Source organism: Cydia strobilella, chromosome 5, assembly GCF_947568885.1.
Source record: "Cydia strobilella chromosome 5, ilCydStro3.1, whole genome shotgun sequence".
Lineage (NCBI taxonomy): Eukaryota > Metazoa > Arthropoda > Insecta > Lepidoptera > Tortricidae > Cydia > Cydia strobilella.
In genome coordinates, this window is record NC_086045.1 from 20,706,315 (window position 1) to 20,729,351 (window position 23,037).

The 23,037-nt window shown below is 36.5% G+C and overlaps 1 protein-coding gene and 1 long non-coding RNA gene across 7 annotated transcripts in view; one reads left to right on the plus strand and one right to left on the minus strand.

The window, feature by feature from the left end:
• The first annotated feature begins 269 nt into the window (after positions 1-269).
• Positions 270-2,847, plus strand: LOC134741881 (uncharacterized). Its single transcript, XR_010127909.1, has 3 exons — positions 270-331; positions 1,635-1,700; positions 2,388-2,847. It is a non-coding gene; the product is annotated as an uncharacterized LOC134741881 (long non-coding RNA).
• Positions 2,848-11,513: 8,666 nt separating this feature from the next.
• The window catches only part of LOC134741612 (vascular endothelial growth factor receptor 1), a 56,138-nt gene continuing 44,614 nt past the window's right edge, over positions 11,514-23,037 (minus strand). For 2 of the 6 annotated variants that reach the window (XM_063674455.1, XM_063674456.1), the window contains exons 23-24: positions 22,082-22,271; positions 15,639-19,734 (exon numbers count right to left, since the gene is read on the minus strand). In XM_063674455.1, the coding sequence (XP_063530525.1) occupies positions 19,331-19,734; positions 22,082-22,271 (594 nt within the window). In that variant the 3' untranslated portion in view covers positions 15,639-19,330. Of the gene's footprint in view, positions 11,847-15,638; positions 19,735-22,081; positions 22,272-23,037 lie in introns of those variants that run through there. The other 4 variants (XM_063674460.1, XM_063674461.1, XM_063674458.1 and 1 more) reach the window with 3 other exon arrangements.

Below are 23,037 nucleotides of genomic sequence, written 5' to 3' on the forward strand. Positions count from 1 at the left end.
TTCGTTTTCAATCCTGCTGAATATTCATTAACTTAGAAGCGAAAACATGGCCTTTAAATCTTCACGTCCAGTTCACAACCATTGATGTTTGTTTGTTATAGTGAAGGCTGAAAAGCGTTACGGTCATCACATGGATGTATTTAAAAAGGTGGGTAGGTCGTAGTCAGATCAGTTGCTGGATAGGATAGTAATGATGTGTGCTGTAGACCAAAAGGTGTTGCTCGTTATGTTGGCGATGTTGGCACTAGCGTCGTGCGCCGACAATGGAACGACCACTGGCGCGGCTAGCGCCCCGACCACTCCCGCTGCGCCCACCACGAAAAGGCCACCCGTATGTATAGTTCGGACTATTTTAAGATTATGCTGTATAAATGTTATATAACATCGTGTGACAGGGACAGCATGATAGTATTGATAGTGTTTTGTCATGTTGTTGTCCCCAGTCACACGATGTTTATAAAATTTTATAACTGCCAATGTGGGAGCACCATTACAATTTTACTAACCTCAAAAGAAGTCGTAATTAACATTTTCTTCCAAACTGCTAGGGTCCCTATGATATCTAATATTGCGGTACAATAATACGTAAACGACACTATAATTAAAGATAGATATAACTCCGTAATAGATAGATACAGTCTAAGGAAAAAACGTGCCTCGAAAATCAAGAAAATTTGATTCTCGTTCAGAGGGCGCTACTAGTTTTGGCCTACAGTCGTATAGATGGCGTTGACGATTTCGTTTGTTATTTAACAATTTTAACGCATATCAGTGAAAGAACATGGGTCAAAATCATAAAAATAATTAATGCAAATAAAAAAAATCATTTATCTATATTTAAATACATTCTATCGTATTTTTATAAATCTTCATTTTTAGTTTTAAAGTGTGTCGACAGATGGCAGTGAATTTACTGGGGTTACAAAATTTACTATGACAGTACCGCTCTAGTATAAGTTACCCTATGCTATAATTGAGTGCATAATTACTCAAATTTAATTTTGGAGGTAAAATTTACCACTACTTTTGAGGTTATAAAATTTCTAATGTGAAAACAGAACACAACGTACCTACATTTTTGCTTGATACAATACTAATTTTTTTCTTAAATTTGAGAATCTTGATGTTATTTCTACTCATGCAGAATTATGAGCTCTAGGAAAATAAAAGCGTCCCAAGATTTTCATTTCCATTCCGGTACCATTTTTATAGACATTTCTATAGAAGTAACAAAAAAGGTAATATTTTGGGACAATTTTTTCCTCCTATTACGCAGCGTCTTACGTAAACGAACAACTCGCAAACGCCTTGCGCGACGCGGCGCGTCGGGCCCATGGCGTACGCGTTCGCAACGAGATCACCCACGTAGGACACTTCTATAGGTATCAAAGGATTGATTCACCCCGCGCCGCATCGCTTCGCTTTTCATTCGCGTGTTGTCTGCCTACGTAGTACGCTGCGTTAGGATCTTACCTCGTGATTTTGAGTACCTATAAATAACAAAAAATCCAACTAAATAAAAGTACAACTAAATAAAATGGCGTACCTACGGTATTGTGAAAGAGTTTTAATTGCGAAACATACCTTGAGACTTATGTTATTAATAATGTTTATGTGATTTTTTTATTATGCAGGTACTACAGCAACTTGCCCAGAGTGTTATCGATATACCCTTGGGGGTGGCGAAAGCGTGTAAAGACGTAAGTCATATACCTTCTACAATCTAGTTACTATAATTTTCAGTGTGTTAAAACGTCAGCGGCCCTGACGGGCACGGATACACTTTCTCCTGGGGAGGCACCGGGATGACATTATTTTAATGAGGTATACCTATTAATCGTACCTACAGAACCATCTACAGGCTGACCCAAAAATATGTTGACTAAGTTTTTTCTAATTATTTTAGATCAAAGATAGATATAACTCCGTAATAGATGGATACAGTCTAAGGAAAAAACGTGCCTCGAAAATCACGAAAATTTGATTCTCGTTCAGAGGGCGCTACTAGCTTTGGCCTACTGTCGTATAGATGGCGTTGACGGTTTCGTTTGTTATTTAACAATTTTAACGCATATCAGTGAAAGAACATGGGTCAAAATCATAAAAATAATTAATGCAAATAAAAAAAAAAACATTTATCCATATTTAAATACATTTTATCGTATTTTTATAAATCTTCATTTTTAGTTTTAAAGTGTGTCGTCAGATGGCAGTGAATTTACTGGGGTTACAAAATTTACTATGACAGTACCGCTCTTTTTAGATTGACCACAAACTATAATCCATTGGAATTAGATCAAGCGAGTAGGGTGGCTGTACTCTTGTGTGCTCGATACTTTATTACTTTATTTACCTATTTTATTATATGAACTCTTTTTTTTCAACAGGGAGCAGAAGCTTTTGAATCATTCTTGGACATCTTTGGATAAATCAAGATTCTAATCACTAAACAAAAAAAATGGTTGTCTGTAAATTCGGTTTACGGGCGATAATTTTGCGTGATAACGTCATAAGAAAACATTGATGAAAAGGCCGTAATGTTACCATGGAGATCTGTCCACAACGTTACCATGGAGATCTGTCCACAACGTTACCATGGAGATCTGTCCACAACTTTACCATGGAGATCTGTCCACAACTTTACCATGGAGATCTGTCCACAACGTTACCATGGAGATTTGTCCACAACGTGACACTTTTTCGTGCATTCTACCGGTGTTCATCGATTTATTTATAATAAGACGTTATCACGTCAATACATAACTGTTACATGTTTGCGTTTTATTTTATTATGTCTTTATTAATAATATGGTGTACCGCCTTTGCACTTGTTTTAAGCAAATACATTATTTATGACTATGCAAGGTGTTTATATTTTTTGTAATTTTTACTCTATTTTTATCGGTTGCTACTTTTGTGCCTTTACCTCTTGGAGGACATAACCAAACCAAACGGAGACGCCATGTCTGTAAATTTCTGTACAAAACAGTCTGCCGATTTTTGCGGGGGAGGTGCACGTCAAATGTATACGTAACATAAAAATATCCATACTAGATGTAAATTTCCATCACATACTTTCGAGTTATTTTATGTTCAAATTTTGAAAATGTATGCACAAAAAGTAAAATGTTAGTATCAAAATATTGTCTTCGGTTACCGCGATAGTTACTCATGAGATAAAACTATGAAATATATTGCGTATATTGAATTTAGTATACATCCCGACGTTTCTAACCCGTTTACGTTTAGTTATATGTATAACTAGCCTTAATATGAACCGATTTTGCACGTATTTATAACCAGCCTTAAAGTTTATAGTTTATTATGGTGTTATTTTTGTATGTACAAAGTGTTAGAACAATATACCTCCACCAATCCGAATATTAAAAAGTAAACCTCAATTTAAAAAAAATAGGCCAATACTTATTAGAAACCCAAAAACAAAGTGCTTAAACTTAACCCCACCTCTCACACCATTGCCTACCGTTACCTACCATGCTGCCTACCTATCGCTGCTTGTCCACTTGCGCTCACATCACATCTTATTATACTAAATTATTATCAAGTAAGTATAGCGAGCGGCACAGGATCAGTCGGAGTGGCGAGCCTTAGGGGAGGCCTATGTCCAGCAGTGGACGTCTATCGGCTGACATGATGATGATGATGATGATAATAAAATAACTATGTGTCATACTTTTGTACTCACATCGTTACTCGAATAATATGATCTAAATTCTATTTTTGCAAATATTTATAGTACCCACTTACACTACAAATATATATAAATATATACATACTATTTAAAAATCTTAAATCTATGAATACAAATAATTACATCAGGTAACTATTAGTCAACCCCGTTCGTTATCGCTCCCGGTGCAAAAGTGCCCATAATGCTCACGGCATTACCCCGCTGACATATATTGTATATATGTATATTCATACATACATTGACTAGCGCTACTCTAATCGTTCATTACTGTAGGTTTATTTAAGGTTCTGACGGAAGATCAGCGCTGCGGTCTCCGCAGTATTTATGCTGAGTCAGCGCCTATTCTTTACCACAACACATGAACCTCTACTAATATAAAATACGTACATTGTTAATTCGTTATTACTGCTATTAGTGTCAAATTGTATGTTGCCTTTTTTTGTCTTTAGTCAACTTTCTTTTTGTCTCTTGTTATTGTTTGTGTCACAAAAGCATGTAAGTTGTGGTTGAATAAAGTTTTATTTATCTATCTATGTATGTACGTTGCACATTGTAGTCTTTCCAAAAGTCGGGATGTAGTATACTAAATTCAATATAATCCGATTTCATAGTTTTATTTCATATTAGTATAAAATTACATACCTGATACACATTTATTATCCCGCGTTTTAATCAATATCTTCGCAGTAAAATCCTCCTGAATACAGCTTGAAAGTCAAACGTTTTCGTAAAGGGCGCGTAACGGCGAACCCGCGAATTAAAATTTGAAATGTCAAAATTCTGAGAAAGCGAAGTCGTATAATGTATTGCATCCCATAAATACATTTTAGGCCTTCCTCTTTCAAGACAGACTCTATTTTTCTCAACTACTTCCATTTCATGCTGTACTGTTGTTGAAAGTTGTCAGTCTTAAAAATAAATATCAATCACCTCCAAAAGTACCTTTAATTAATAGGACAATGTTATGATGGAAATTTCCATCACCGTGCAAAGTAGGGTTAAAAAGAACTCTTCATACCTATACTTACCTACGCATGTAATAGTTATGTAGTAGAAAGAATAGTGCATCGAAAACATCGTCTATAATACAAAAAAATATATTACTCTCATTGTTTGTCATGCTTGTTTGACGCCACGTTACGGTATTTACTGAAATCTATAAATGCGATGATGCTTGAGAAACACCCATTCAGTTGCAAAAAACACGATGTATTATATAGACCTGAAATTGTTGGTGGTTTTGCTGACATTGCTGGCAGTGGTGTCGTGTGCTGACAACGCGACCACGGCCTCCGCCACTAGCCCTACCACTGCCGCCACTCCGAGATCCTCTACGAGAAAACCCTCCGTAAGTATACAATACACCACATTGGTTATCTGTTGTATTGACTGGAATAGTTATTTGTGCAACAAGAGAGGAAAGTTGGTTTTTCTTGCGAGTGTTTATTTTGAGTCCCGAGAAAGCGAAAGATTCTAAGGTAGAATCTTGAGCGTAGCGAGGGACTCAAAAACACGAGATGTAAAATAATGTTGCTCTCGTGTTGCACACATAATTTTTCACCTCAGTAGTGAGAACATATTAAAGGTTAAAATGTATTTCGAATTACACAGAATAAACAGAAAAAAAAAGTATTATAATATTTTATTTTTTATTTTATTTATTTGGGGCATCAACAGCAATACGTACGATACGATACGATACGATACGATACGGGACGGGACCGGACCGGACCGGACCGTACCGTACCGTACCGTACCGTACCGTACCATACCATAAAAAAATGTAATAAAAGTATGAAGTTCATGGCCTTCACTAAATTAAAAAGCTACACTGTTTCACTCCCTGGAGCGAGGAAAGTCGCACTTTCCTCACTCCAGGGAGTGACGAAAGTAGGCTTGTTCGAGCTGCTAAGGTGAAAAATAAATACCATGTCGGCATAATACAATATTTTTATTTTTGCTGGCCTGTTCTTCTTACTTCCACCGAAGAGCAGCAGGGCTATAACCGCGAAAATCGAAGTTCGCAAATTGCGGGCATTTTTCTTTGTCACTCAAATTACGCCTTCATTGGAGTAAAAGAGAAAGATCCCCGTAATTCGCGAATTTCGGTTTTCGCGGTAGCCCCTCAGGCGCCTAGATCCAGTAATAAGGACAGCATAGCAAGCTACCTGCAAAGTTCCGTTAGCGCCAAAAATAGATATAACTCCGTAATAGATGTATACAGTCTAAGGAAAAAACGTGCCTCGAAAATCAAGAAAATTTGATTCTCGTTCAGAGGGCGCTACTAGCTTTGGCTTACTGTCGTATAGATGGCGTTGACGATTTCGTTTGTTATTTAACAATTTTAACGCATATCAGTGAAAGAACATGGGTCGAAATCATAAAAATAATTAATGCATTTAAAAAAATCATTTATCTATATTTAAATACATTTTATCGTATTTTTATAAATCTTAATTTTTATTTTTAAAGTGTGTCGACAGATGGCAGTGAATTTACTGGGGTTACAAAATTTACTATGACAGTACCGCTCTAGTATAAGTAACTCTATGGGGTAGATAGTGCTTTCAATATTTACTTGTCGATAGATCTCCTTGGCAAAGTTTCAATTGGATTAGTAGGTATACAATAATTATTATGAAGAAAAGATATGACAGCAATCAGATATAAATAATATCATGGTTTAAATATTGAGTTAATTGAATAGATATTATGTATTTATATTTTCAGGTTTTAGCCGATTTGGGCGAGAGTCTTATTGCCATACCTTTTGGTATATTAGAGGCAGTTAAATTTGTAAGTTATTTGTTATATTGTATATATTATATTTTGTTAAAATATGAATAAAAAAGTAGGTATGTAACAAATCCAAAATTCGTAGCTAATATCGATCGATTAAATATGACTTCAGCTACATTATACCTATACATATACAATCGACAATTATTGATGCTCGGAGTTCTGATCAAATAGAATACATTAGAAATGCCATTTTTAGTTATTAATGTAGTATGACATAGCTATACATATATGTACACTGTATATTATAATAGGTAATCCAGCAGTAATGATTAATATCACAAGCCCGACTCCTCAGTAATTACAAGTTACAATTTAATGTGTGTTAACAAAGTAGTAATTAATATTTTTATTTACAGGGTGCCAAAGCATGTCATGACTTCTGGGACTCTTTGTTAAATTGATAAAACATTAAGTTTTAAACTGTATTTTTATTTTTCTTTCCTCCAACGTATCAATATGGGGCTTTTCATCACAGAAGGGTCCTTCAAAGGTGAAGGGTGCTTCATGCGTTATAAGGTCCCTTTCATCTGAAATTCCAACAAACATTCTGATATAAAAGACCTTATTGCACATAAATCATAAGGACCTTTCTCTGATGGAAAGCCACATATAATACAGGGTAAATTTTTTACCCTTTGTCATATTTTGCGAGGTGATAATAGGTCATTGAGCGACTTTTATTTACTATGGGACCAAACTAACAAAGGTTGTCTGGAAGAGATCGCTTTTTAGCGATAAGACCGCCTGTTGTTACCTGGTTCTATTTTTCTTTAAATATTTCTTTGTAGTTTTACATGTATGTTAAATGTATAATTTTGGTGCAATAAAGAATATTTACTTACTTACTTACTTACTAACCCCGCAATCACGAAAAAACTAGCTGTTTCGATACATTTTGGCTGACCAGGGGGCCTGCCAAGATGCCAATCGTTTGTAGAAAACGAAACGAAACGCTACTGTCTCTATCACTCTTCCATATTAATGCGATAGAGACAGACCGAGTTTCGTTTCGTTTCTCTGCGAACGAGTGTCATCTTGGCTAGGCTCCCAGACAAGATATATACGATTTCTATGGGAGAGCTACATTTTTTTGCCATTTCGAAGCTGGTCCCATAGCAAAAGTTGCTAATGACCTAATTATTCATCTAGAAATTTTTTATTGGTATCTAGGGAAATGCCTAAGCCGAACACGCTCGTGGGCAAATAATAAATAGGTACCTAATATTTTCTGCCTACGTATTCGTCTGCATGGATTAATTTATGTTAATCACAGATATGTGGTTCTGAACCCGGGTCTGTCCTTAAATTGGACCCGGGTATGCCCTTAACTACGTCCATAACAGAGGTAGGGGCACTGTGAATGTCATATCGCGTTGTGTGGTAGGGCACAGCACAGCGGATAATATAATTCTAGATCTAGAGCAGGCCCCAACTGGGGAAGGACCTCCACCTTACAGAAAACCGCAGCCAAATAACACTAGACCCTATTCATATAGTGTTGTTTTCCTTCCGGTGATTAAGGTTGCCAGAGCTCAACGAGGGTGCGGGGTGTTAGGGTCGTCAACGCGCATGTTGCAGTTGTATGGAGTTGTAGGCGTCTATAGGCTACGGTGACCGCTTACCATCAAGCGGGCCGTATGCTTGTTTGCCACCGACGTACTATTTAAAAAAATGTATGAATGGTCAGCCTTTCATCTGAATCCGTTCAGCTATTCCACGTGGAACATACAAACGTTGATTAAAATAAATATTATTTCACTTATTTCATGCGATAGAATCTCGAGATGATAGCTGTGACATGAATAAGATCAACGCACTAAGAAAAATTAAGCGTGTTAAGGAAGCGAGACCCGGATTACTTGATATCCGGTCAAGTGCGGTTATTATTTTGCTACCGAAGTTGTGATCAGTAACTGACAACTGTTGTCCTTAGGTATAGGTACGCGACTTATGCGAGTGATGGATCTTTGTCATTCATTTTCTTTGTGAATTTCATTGCCATCTGATCTTTAGTATTCATGGTACAGTCGCCATCAGATATATCGGAGCGGCCAAGGTGCTCACAAATATCTGTGGCTTTCCATCACACAAGGGTTCATATGCTTCATGTGCAATAAGGTCTTTATATCAGAACGTTTGTTGGAATTTCAGATGAACAGGACCTTATTGCGCGTGAAGCTTAAGGACCCTTCTGTAATGGAAAGCCACATCTCAACACGCCTCTATTGTCAAGGCTAAAGTGCGTGTTCAGATTTTTAAACCCCTCGGCCGCTTATATATATCTGATGGCGACTGTACAATCAAAATGGTGTTTTAGGAACACAACATAGCACCGTGTAAAAAGTAAAATCGAAAAACTCAGAGCATATTTGTGCTAGCTCCTACTTCAAAATTAGAACAATTTTTTTAATTGTTACTCAGTTTATTAATGTGTTTCTGTACTAAACGACCTTAGACCTAAAGCGTTCAATAGGCTTGAACCGTTACTAAAGCTCTGTTTAGAATTCTCGTGAATAATTCATCAATCGAATCCAGAAATAGTTTTGTATAGTTTAATAAACTAGTAGTTCGCCCCGAAATATATTAAAATTTTTAGACACACGGAGTTAATGTAAACAAAGTTGTTACCGGTGACAAAAAGCTTTTGCAGCATTCAAGGTACTTATACTGTTCATATTTTCCATATTTATTATAAATCGTTTTATATTCTACTACAGGAATAATGACTTTGTTAAAAGGAAAATAAATTTTAACATAAAACATTTTGGAATATTAATGGAAAATAAAAAGCTACTTTTGCCGGGTAGTTTATTTATTGCACTGGTATCACTATGGAGATTCACCCGGGCGACCAAGTAGCGGGCCGCAAAACATTATTTTTCACTGACTTTCGAGATTGAGTGCTGCCGTAATCGCTTTTGATGGCTTTAATACAAACAATTTTAAACAAAGATAGAGTATGTTTTGTAAGTATATTGTAGTTTCAAAAAACTCCGTAATCTTTGGACCGATTTAGAAAATTATTATTAATTTGTATGAAATCATATAGGTAGTTTGAAGTTGGTTCTATTTTTGTCAGAATCCAGTTCTGATGATTGAATCCACGAGGAATTGAGGGAACTTCTCAAATTTAAAGCTGAAGATTCGACAGGCTCCTTAATAACATCCAAATTAAAAATTAAATAGAAGTCTACATATCCACTCTATATATTCTGTGGTCAAAGAGTTTTTCAATGAGGGCTATCGTTTTTTGCTCACCAGTTGGCGCCTCTGTTGATGGTGGTCCAAAAGACTAAAGAACAGCTGTCAGTCATTGAAGTGACAAGTGACATTTGACATTTTGAACTATGGAAAAGACCACCATCTACACTAGCGCCCCTAGCTGCGAATTCATACGTGTTAGCCCTCATTGCACGTTTTTGGCGAATCGCGAGTGCTCAGTTCGGGGCGACCTACTAGCATAATTAAATGTAAAGCTGTTTTACATTGAATTCAGATCAGTATGCCGCTCCAGTGTGCACCCGGGACATCGCTTTACGTGTTTAACGCTCTCTCGCTCTCACACCGGAGTCGCATCAGTGCAACCATATGTAAACGCTTCAAAAGTTTAAGAAAAGGTTTACTTTAAATAATTTCACGGTTTAGACTCACTTGTTTTAGTCACTCGCGTGACATGTGACAAACACACAACAACACAACAAACAAGTGAGTCTAAACCGTGAAATTATTTAATGTTAGTATGTCTCCCAACAGTTTAAATTCGATTAAGGTTTACTTTCTTTAACCTTTTCGACGCCAATGACGGATATATCGGCACTGCAAGTCCAACGCCAAAGACTGATTAATCCGTCACAGACCACAGAGCAACATAGACCTACGTGCATGTGCATAAAGTTAAATTTCAGTTTTGACAGTCCTAGTGACAGCTTTTGTGTTTGACACGGCGTCGAAAAGGTTGTTACTCGCAATGACCATATTGACCGCAATAATTATAAAGTAAAAAAAAACCGGCTAAGTGCGAGTCGGACTCGCGCACGAAGGGTTCCGTACCATTACGCAAAAAACGGCAAAAAAGTCACGTTTTTTGTATGGGAGCCCTACTTAATTTGTGTATTGATTTTATACTTAAGTGGGGATCCCATACTTAAGTGGGGATCCCATACTTAAGTGGGGCTCCCATACTTAAGTGGGGCTCCCATACTTAAGTGGGGATCCCATACTTAAGTGGGGCTCCCATTAACTCTTTTATTTGGTTTAATATACCTAAGCTCACATAAAATTAATATTCTTTCCTACCTTGAATTCATGTTCATGATTATTTATAAAAAAATCGTTCATAATTCATGATTCTTCATAAAAACTGTTTATTTATTTATATTTAACACACGGTTGTGATTTGGACACATGGAAAGAATGAGTGAAAGGAGGCTAACAAAGAGAGTGTATAAGGGAGAGGTAGAAACGGGAGTGGGAAGGGGCAGACCTCGGCGGACTTTCTCTGATCAGATCGGGGAAGTCCTGAAGAAAGGCCAGGTCAAGAGGAGGAGAAGGAATGTTATGAAAGTGAAGGAAGCGAAAGAGGTATGTCAGGATCGTAGCAAGTGGAAATCCGTGGTCTCTGCCTACCCCTCCGGGAAATAGGCGTGATTATATGTATATGTATGTATGTATGTATGTATGTATTTATATTTAAAATATTTAAATTGACTATCTTCCGCTGTAATGAACATAAGAAACTTAACATACCTACCAAATTAAAATACATATTAAATTTTATAAAAACCATGATTTCAAGAACAAATTGTCAAATTGATTGTTACTTCAGCAAGTACATAAATTGAAGTTGAAGTAATAACTAGGATTATTAAATATATATGAACTAATACGCACCCGTTTTATTTCTATTGTAAAAATAAACAACAAGCAACAACAAATTAGCAACCTATGAGTTGAAACAAATTCTTATTTAACTTTAACATAATATAATATTATAAAAACAAAATATAAACATCACTACGCCCTCAGTCAAAAGATCCTTTTGACTAGTCATTGAATATTCATTAACGACAACTCAAACGGCCTTTTGAACTACCAAGACGAATTACAATTTGTTCATGTACACGTCTGGGATCTCCTAACTCGTCATGGTCGGCCATTTCAAATATAGCGTCGTCACGGGTGTCAGGTGGTCCATATAAGAATAACCGCCGCGTCGATTGCGGCAGTATTACGGCTATGTATGTAGACCTGAAGATTCTGATCGTGGTGCTGGGGCTTATGGTGGCGGAGATCAAGTGTGCCGATAACGCCACCGCTGCCGCCGCGCCCGCCGCTGCGAGGCCGCCACCGGCAACAATCAAACACGAATCAGGAGTCAGTATATCATACGGCTATTTTTGTATTAAAATTGTATATTATTATCAATCATTATAATCCTGCTCATCTGTTAAGCACATAATTTTATCTACACACATCATAAATCCTCTATGATGTTGTCGAAAACCTCAAATTACGGCTGGCATAAAAATAAACTGTTTTGTTAGAACAAAGTTTTTATCCGTGAAAATGTTATTATTACAGAATAATAACGTCGATATTGATTTGACACTGGCATTAAAATTTAGAACATCTCTGAAAAACAAAGGAATTCAAATGCCGCAATGGCGGTCGTAGCACGCGTTTCCTGGACACATCATAGAGAGCTTATATTATATGTGTAGATAAAGCAGTGTCATGTAACTGTACATAATTAGGCTTTAAAACACACGTGTGATGTTTTTATGAAACTCGCTTTCGGCTCGTTTTATAAACCCATGCTCGTATTTTAATGCCTTCCATTATGTAACAGTCACATAAACTACTATTAGGTGTTAGTATGAAAATGGAAAATGTTAGTTTACTACTTACCTTTCTACGAGACCGCATGCGAAATAGCAAAATGCCCATACTTTTTCACTAAAACCACATCATCATAGCATCTTCATAATATTTTTTTTCGTAAGTACCTACTTAACATCATTAACTTTCTATTAACAGGCACTCGCAAGCTTTGGAAAAATGTTACTAGACATACCTTTAGGATTTGTGGAGGCATGCAAAGATGTAAGTAAAGTTTATCGAAACTTCTATGAAGAGAAAATATTTTAATACTTATTAGGTATTTCGTTTATAATATTCTTTTATAATAATTAAGTTTTTACAAATATCAATAATGTTCTCGTAAATCGTTTCAGGGAGTGGCGGCGATAGAAAAAACCTTTCTTGCTATAGTGAGAGGAATACTGTAAAACATTTAAAACTAGTCTGAAATATAAACAAATAAATTAATTTAATTCTAGGCATTGTGTTTCACTTGCTTTGGCAAGTTTCAATGAAAACGAATGAAAATACCAGAAGTGTTAAAAGCTTTTTTTATGCAAATGCCAGTTAACCAAAGTGAGACCGAAATTATCATAACAAACAAGTCGCCATAACAGCTGTAGATCAAATTGTCGCCATATTGTTTCGTCGTTGCTTCGAAGTCATACTGGATTTGTGTAATAAAATAATGTTAGAACATTTAACTTGTTTTGTGTTGTGTTACCCAGGTAGCAAAATGACGTAAAATGACGTCAGCGACGTCATAATGACGGCATTATTACGTCATTACGACGTCGCTGACGTCATTTGACGTCATTTTACTACCTGGGTAGTACTTTATGTCTTCTGCGATGACACGGTTAACGAAAAGCTACATAACAACAACAACACTGAAAAATCACAAACTGTAAATCAAACAAATAATGACAGACCAAGCGCACAAAATTCCAGTAATAATAATATCATCAACTCAGCGAGTGAGGTAAGTAATCAAAATTGCCTATCGACCTTTCATTGCTGTAATCTTTCAATCGTCTTATTAGGTCATTTCTCATAATTATACAGGATCTGATTTGCCTTTTCTGTATAGTATGAATTTTCTCAAATGATTTTTAGGCCTCAGACTCCAATCCGTTAAACAAAAGCCTTTGTTTCTTTTATAGAGAGGCGCCTTAGTCGCGTGCCGAGCGCGTGCCAAAACATCCATGTCGTTAAAAAGCAACTATCGTGATAGTATTAAGGTTCAAAATGTAACAGCTCGTTCTGAGATAACGAGTTTGGGAAATGAAAGACGATCCTGCCTGTGTGGCCTCAGAATACAGAGCTGCTACATACATTTGAACCATTTTACACGGTGAAATTTCATTTTAAACGAGTTTGTTTCCGTTCAGCCAGTAGCGGTAGCATTGGTAACCGCTGAACAAAAAAAACAAAGGCTTTTGTTTAACAGATTAGGGTGTGAGGCGTAAAAGTCATCTATGATACTTCATACTATATCCAGAAGTTAAGAAACCAAAGGGTACCAAATGAGAGTTAACATTCCGAATAGTTTTGTCAAATGTCCACAATCTTGAATAGTCAGGGTGCCTAGCCAAAGTGCCAATCGTATACGCTCCGTAGCGTAGCGTAGTCATCGCTCTCTATCACTTCTATATTAGTGCGACAGAGACAGTTGCGTTTTGTTCGCTACTTCGTTTCGTTGGCTAGGCACCCAGAACAGGTTTTAGGCGTTACCTATATTGCTGTCCTGAAATTAGGTTCTCTGACTAATTATCCTTTGTTTTTCTACGTGTGTTATGGGTTATGTCCTTATTCATAAACACGCTACAAGCCTCATTTTGGTTTTTATTAATTTCATTCTGACATACACGTACCTATTTGTAAGAAAGGGATACAACATAAAATAACATTAAGGCTTGTAAAATTTTATGAATAAGAGGATAAATTATTTATAGGCTCGATAGTGACACTTCGATGAAAACTATTAGTACTTAATATATAATACTTTATGACAATTATAATAAACACATATACCTACCAAAGATAAGACTTTTATTTATTAAAGGTAAGTATATTTTAGTTCTATTTTCAGGGACTAAAAGCTGTGACCGATGGAGCAAAACAAATTATAACCGGCGTCATAGAGGTTAGTCAAAACAAGGACCATTCACATTCATTTAAACTTGACACTAGTTATGAATGTTATGATCCTTTTGTTGTGTTGGGTAACTTAGGTATTGGTAAAAATTTATAATCTACATTAACTTATATACCGGGTGTTTCCTGTAACAGGAGCATTAAATTAAACTGGAAGCTGTACTCCTCAAACTGAACAACAACATCTTCGTCCACCCGTGAACAAGATGCATGTATAACTGCGTCGAAAAATCGGGAGCTCAAAAATAATACAAAAGGTAATCACGATCCTTATCCCGGTCAATATAGGTCTAGTGAAACTAACCGTGAATCATTCAAAGCTCTTACAAAACGTAATGTTTCATCTCATTGGCCGAAAGACAATGTGTTTTTAGGCAGTACATAATAAAGTTTGCACTTCAGTGCAGCTGTTAGATTACATACATAGGTTAGTTCTTTTAAAATAATAGATATAAAACTGAATTTAATATCACATTAAATTTATTTGAGTTCAGCAATTTCAGCATGGAATATTTTTATTTAGTTTTTCCTAAGACAATATTTAAATTTAACGATGGATATTTAAAAAAGGGGGCCGCTTTTACCTGTATTTTGTATTTAAGTACCTTTTGAATACATCAAACTAATTTGTATGGATTCGTCGATATATGAACTCAAACCAAAAACGGCCGTTTTAACTTCGGACGCATAGATTGACGAAACCATAGCCGTAACGTAAAAACTATTATAATGTAAGGTAGTAAAGGTACTTAAATACAAAATACAGTACCTAGCGACCCCCTTTTTTAAATATCTATCGTTAAAATTAAATAATTACAATTATTTAGCAGTGGCGCTAGTGAGCACGTCGTTGGGCTCTTAAATTATAAGAACATTATTTATAGCACTGAATGGTGGTCACAATACAGGATGGTCCTTATTGGCATAAATATATCATTGTATTATTAAAAAATAAATAATATTAAGGTCAATGTTAGGAACAGACCGTCTACATCCTCTTTCGTTGCTTCTAACTCAGTTTTGTACACACTTATACTAATTATCAGTCCGCCGGACGATATCAGCATGTCAGTTAGAACAAAAACTTATCGTCCGGCGGACTGGTAATCAGTGAGCCCTTTACAGAAGATCGGTACAGCAGATGGAGCAAAGCTCTTCCTTTCTGACTGTTTCTGAGGTATGTAACTATATAAATACGGTTCTTGCCTTATGACGGTCTCCCCATGATGACAAAATAAACATTTTACGTGTTATTTTGTAGCAATGTTTTAAAAATACAGGCTTGGTATTATATATAATAAAATATTTTGTAAATGGTTTTCTAAATTTAATATAGCTCTGTCAAAAAAAATACAGTATTAGACCTCCCTTATACCACATTAATTACGCAAAACACATACCTAAACACATCAATAATATGGCGCCCTATTAGTACAGGTTGTATTTAAAATTTAATAGTAAATGTATCTTAAGTAGGGTTAAGAAGTTTAATTCACCCACAATTCAAGTAATTCCATTCTGTGACGAAAATTACCCATATAAAATGTATGACTCATATTCATTGCACAGAGAAATAAATTACATTGTAGCTGAATTAACGTTCTATTAAGGCTTATACGAAGTAAGTCGCCATCAGATATATCAGACCTCACAAATATCTGAGCAATGACCAAGGGTGCGTGTTCCGATATTTTCGCCGAGGCGCGGGCCGCACCCATATATGTGGTATTTTCTATAAAAAGGGACCTTATTGTCGATGGCGCTTACGCCATTATAAACGATGCTCCGATATAAATATAATGCCGCGCGACGCTGTGCGGCGTAAACGCCATCGACAATAAGGTCCCTTTGCATAGAAAATGCCCCATATCTGATGGTGACTGTACAAAAAGATAATAAAGTCATCACAAAGTTGTCAGTTGAACAGTACAATTATTAATATTCTTCGAGCAACACCGGGAAGGGAGTCGGCATTCGCACTATTTCCCCTCTGCCGAAGCACATGCCCATGGCATGCACACAACTAGCGCGGTGCGTGTTGTGACTCATCCGTACACAACAAGAGATCGAGGTGTGCAAGATTTGTCTTTGACGTATGACGTAATTTTCTATGTATTTGTGTCGTCATTACAGATTGCATTTTGTGTGTAGTGAGTGAGAAGTGCGACTGTGTGCATGTTTCGCCCTACAGAATGGCAGAACGATTTGTACGGTAAGATATCGCTTGGGCTCCTCTCTTCCGACGTGTCGGAAGCCGGTGTTGCTTGAAGTTAATATCCAATATGGCGCATGAGATGAAGGGCCCAATAAACTATTACTTTCAATAAGCGTGGTGGATTTGGTTAATAATGACTACCATTGACTGTACCTAACGACTAGACTATGTCCTTAAATATAACAAGAGTGCTTTATCAATATCAATAACAACTTAATTATAATAAAATATGAAAATCTGTAACGTAAATTAAAAAAAAATTGTACATTTAATAAGTACTGCTACGCTTGAAGTTTGAGCGGACGTTGTTTATTTTTAATCTCACTTGTTACTATAGTTTGAATCTTCTCAAATGATTTTTCCGCCAGACCCTAATCTGTTAAACAAAAGCCATTGTTTCTATTGTGCGAGCGCGTAGCATTTGTGGTTGAGCTCGTGGCCATTGTGTCTGAGCGCGTGCCACGCGCTGAGATACAATGGCGTAAAAATCATTTGAGAAGATTCAAACTATAAATTAATACCGGCATCACACATGGATTCTAGGAGGCAAGTTGGACTTTGGCTGTACAGAAGAGATATAAAAATATAACAGTGCAGGATATTGGTCAAGTTCATGATCATGACCTGTTATTCTGACCATATCCACGCCTCTATGTAGGAAAATAAAAATTAAATAAAAGAGAGCCATAGATCGGAGGGCCTACCGCCAGCATAGAAAATTCTAAAAACTTTTTCTGCCTTTCTGTCGAACTTGCATATTGGAGCGATAGAGAAGCAGATAATAAAATATCGAATTTCGTTTCTCGCGGTAGGACCTCAGGGTACGAAATGTAATGACGACGGCGAAGTTAACGTTCTTATAATCATTATAACAATTATTAATTCAGTTCCATGCTCAGAAACTTAAGCACCTAAGCATGTCAATTTGTTCCATGCATTTCAAGTCAAACCCTTGTACTTACATTCAAATTATCCTATTTATTAAATAATACAAAAATATGTACTTTATTTTAAAGTATGGCGTAAGTAATGCAGACAAAGTCATAATTATAATTATGTACATACTTTGCAATACAGTTCCTTTAAAATTAATTTTAATAACAAAACTTCCATGAGACACTGACATATGAATAATTATATTAAACCGGGTCACTTGCGCGTATAAAGTGGGTGTTGTGTGCAACCCATCATCTGACAATAATGCCGAATACGAGGGTAGTTTCTCGTCTTCCCTGTTGCCGCCGCCGCCGCCGAGTACCGAGTAATCATCGAATTTATATGTTTATATACGTGAGTAACCCGGGTTAATATATTTAATTTAATATTTCCTTCAAAATTAAATTTAACTTTGGTTCATAAACAAAAATAGTTAGGTACAATAAGCCTAAAACATACGATTTTTGTATAATATATTAAGTCGAAATTAGATAAAACTTTAAAGGCAGACAAAAAGGTCAAGGCACTGAAAATAAGATTGCTAAAAAAGAAAAACTTGTTTCTAGAATACAACTTTTAAGAAAAAAGAAAAAGAAAGTTAAGTACATGCAATATTACCGATAGAACTTGTTAAGGCAGTCATAAACCTTGTGCACATTCGACAGCGGCCCATAAGAAAAATACTGGCCACCAATATGTAGGAATAATTGACTTATATCAGTTATATCTAAGGACAGGCCACGAATTCGAGCCAATCGTGCAGTCTAACACAACTACTTGCGACCAATCACGCGCGTGATGCGAACTCATCAACCAATCGCGTTGGGGCGTTACACTGTCACTGTACCGGCCCCATTCTTATTGCCCGTAAAGCCCGTCCTTAGATACATGTCAATGGTACGAATAGAAAACAATAGTTGGTATGACGTTTTCATTTACAAGTAGGTAAGTGAAAACTTTATTAGTGGTAGATCCATTTTATGAATTTCTATCCTCATCTGTTATTTGATTCATACCATAAATAACTAACTAGCTGACCTTCACGAGGGTTCATCATACATAGCCGTTAACCACTATACGAGTTTTCGCCCGGGAGGCGATTGGTCATGGAAATCTGTTCCTGGCCCGCGGTCTAAGAGATTGCTAAGAAAAAATATTTTTTAACCCGTTTTGATTACGTACATAGCCCATTTAGGAACACATTAGGCAACCCACTTGCAATATCTGTAACTAACATAAAATATGTTTAGTCTAAATCAAATCAAATAACAAATGAGTAGAAATGAATTGATCGCATCTTAGGCTATAATCTACTTTTTTTAATTGGGCGCTGATAGCAAGTACAGTCAGCACCAAATAAATTGTTACGGCCAAAGCGATATTCAACGCTGACTATACAAAGTGTTACTCCGAGCCGGTGGGATTTGGATTATAAATTTACACAATTCATCACTTGGGAATTGCATTAAGAGGAAAGTGGACCACCTAGAAGCGGTCCTCCACTATTACTCTTAAGGTTACATTTCAATTGCGATAGTACCTATTGTAGCGCAGCTTTACTGCACTGAAATTCTGTCGCAACCGGAATGTAATCTTTAAGAAAAAAAACTACTTACTGTTCTCATTAATGGTAAATAATGAGTTAAACTTCACTTGACTAGGCCATTTCCATTAACATTAACGTAATTGTTAGAAGCTATCGGTTTCTTATCTAGCGATGGGAAAGTGATGTACGTCGGATTAGTCACAGCGTTGTTCTGTGAGTTTTTGAGGTTATTCTTTTTAGTTTCTAATTCAAATACCTCATCGGTTTCCTCCTCGATGCGGGGGATCATATTGAGGTAGGGGGAAGCGGCGCCCTCGTGGTCGGAGTCGGAGCCGCTGCGCGCGCTGAGGTGGTTGAGGGAGAGCATGGGCGTCAGCTCCGAGCCCGCGCTGGCGGCGGAGGAGCGCCCGTCAAGCTTCCGTGCGTCGAAGTCGAACGTAGCGCCGATCCGAGGACTAAATATGCTCTGGTTAGATGCCGGTGTCATCGCTAGGTAACCCTCGTCATCTGAAATTTATGTTGGCTATTAAGAATTTCGTGGTCTGTCATTGGGGCATAAAACAATGTAGGTATTAATGGTGACACAAAAAAAATTAAAAGAGGTTATTTTATTTGTTAAATTAGGTACTCATGAAACTCAGCATAAAAATTCAGCACAGTGTAAATATTAATTAAAACGTATGGTTATTAAAACTTTCTGGTTTTCCATACTTCAAGACGGCTTCATCAGGGGCCCATTTCTCGAACGATATTAGACTAATATTATTAGTGTGTTGCTATGGAAACTCATACGATTTGACTGTTCGTGGACTAATAATATTAGTAATACCTTCCGAGAAATGGGCCCCAGGTGATCGTACCGTTTAGTAAGGAGCGTTTCGTGCTTAAAGTACCTACAATTGTCATTTCTGACTTCTGTATTGCTTTAATTAATGCAATGAATCCCATATAGAGCAAATGTAGACATGTGATCCAAAATAAACCAGACCGACTGGCCTGATGACCCATTAATAAAACGGGTCATCTAGCCTATTCAAATACCATAAACCACAAAACATTATAACGTCATGCAGCTTACTGTACTTCAGCGATTCAACTCGGGGACAAGAATTTTTCTTATGCATTAAGTAGGTACCTATATCTCCTCTACTATCAATTACATTTTGGATAGATAAAGCTGCATTGCGCTGCTCTTTCGTCATAAAACTAATATAATACTTTAGTAAATAGGTATTATTGTCTTTAGGGTTCCGTATTGTTAAGTAAGACTGGTCGTAGATAAACAAATACCTATGTTTTGTTTAACTATATTGTTATCTAGTCACTTATCTTAATTTGGGAAACCTATCCTATATTTGAGTTACTTTTTGATAGCACAATCACTTGTTAGCGGGCAAATATTATGATTTCAAAGACATTACATCGAAAACAAAAGTTATATTTATTATCAATTGTTAAGTAAGCTTGATAATGCTTTAATTTCATTATATTAATTGATTATAAAACTCTTGCAGCATTTGTTTCAAGTTATTTAGCAAAGTCAACAACCATGCGTCACACATCATTTACCCATCCTAATTGGTGCAGCTTATTCAGAACTCGGTATTTTCCGTATTTTCTAAAGAAAATTAAAAGGAAAAAATAAGTCTAATGATATCACAGTTGTTTTAGTCATGCCTGACGCTGGAAATAATTATTAGTTACGATAAAAGCTCAGATTACACAATACATATGAATTGCAAACGCTACTAAACATGTGGATAAAATATTAGTTGTTATCCTATCCCTGCACATATATTACTTTCTCGTTAATGATTAGCGAAATATTACTCAATGGAACAATCAAGTCATTAAACGTATTAAAAATTAAAGATATCTAATATTGATGTCGTTTTGACACCCCCTGGCACTCACTAAAATAACCGACTGGGTATCATATTACATCTCTAAACTTTTTTTTAGTAGAAGTATTGCGTTGCGAGACGGGCATCTTTTTACATGTAATGTTTTTGGTGGGATTTATTTGACTATAATAGCTAGAATGCTCTGAAACTTTGTACTTACAATACAATAAGGTATATCTAGGTCTGTAATTAGTTTATGTAGCTTCAGATATAATAGTTAAAAAAGTACAGCGAATTTAAGTTTTTCATACAAAATTTGTTTTTGCTCTTTTTTGTTTGTTTTATATACTAGAGCTATATAAACTAATTTCGGACCTAGATATACCTCACGTCATTGTATGTGCAAAGTTTCATTACAATCCAACACGTAGTTTTAAAATGAGAACGAAATTCCGTTTGCATGGGAAGGTGAAATCCGGCCGAGCTTGCCGGGGACTTAAGGTGCAAAGACTCGTGTAGTTCAATATTTAAACGGAGAATGAATTACTAGTACGTAAATATAGTCAAATAATTTAATTTCCTACCCATTTTGTACTTTATCACAGTGAAAGTAGTATGAGGTCTCTAGCTACTTTCATATTGCTTGTCACTGTGACCAGGTCGGAAATTAATTTTTTTGACTGTACTTATTTATTTAAGGTGGAATCACATCTATCAGCATGAAACCATATTTTAGCCGCATTCGAGCGGGTTCATGCTGATAGATGTGATTCCACCCTTAATTTCAGTTGATAGGCGTTGAAAAACAATGACTGCCTAAGCACTTAGTGTGACCTAGTTAGTCATAACTACGAACGCAAGTCAAGGTTCTGTTTTGTGGTACCCAGAGATTTTTTTAAATTTCACATTGTACATATCGACCCTATCAAGTCCGCTTCTTATGTCTACAGTGTATTAGACTCATTCTAAATAAATACGTAATAACGTACGTAGATAAGGCTATAACGTACCATGTTGCAACTGCACCGGGGTCGGCGACGGAGTGACGCCAAAGAAGAAGCCACTGGCGTCATTGGCGTAGTGGTGGGGGCTCGGCGTCACCTGGTTGTTGTAGTCGGGCGCGCACACTTGCACCAAGTAGTTTTCGCCGACGCGGTTCTCGTTCGTTTCGGCACACACCTGGTTCAGCTCTACGTAGTGCTGGAATAAACAACCCGGAATTCAGCATTGCAATAATGATGTTTTAAGAATTAATATCTGGGAGACCAAGCTTTGCTCGGAAAACATATAAAAACCTAAAAAATGCGCGTTTTCCAAGAAGTAAGACCTATAAGCTAGATCGATTTGTTGCCCCCGAAAACCCCCATATAGCAAATTTCATCGAATTCGTTAGAGCCGTTTCCGAGATCCCCGAAATATAAAAATATATATACATGAATTGCTCGTTTAAAGGTATAAGATTAGAGATCAATATGATCCCTGGCTCATTAGTCGATTTTATCGCGATGCAGTAAGGTTAAGGAATGGTTCAGTTTTCATCAGTGATCTAAAATTCGGCTTAGTTTTTCCGAATTGGAGGGTAGTGTCATTATTATCCCTCCGAACCTACCATTTTCCTACATTGATGCATGATTTTTGCTTTCTGCAAGTGCGTAAATATAAGTAGTTATAGTTCTAGGAATGAAAACAAGTTAGATCTTTCTTATCCACTAAGAATGACCTGATGGTCTCCTTTTGGTGGGCCGTTGTTCCCAACACGACCTCATCACACGATACAGACGATCATCAGATCTATTTATCATCTTCGTAAGCCCATTTATTGTAAACTTTTACCGAAATCTTTAGATCCAATTTCGGGCACAGATTTACACACATACCTAATATGTACATTCAAATATTGCTAGATAGAATTAGGAACAGTGTGATAAGGGAAAAGTGTGGACTGAGCGAAGATGTAGTGACAAAA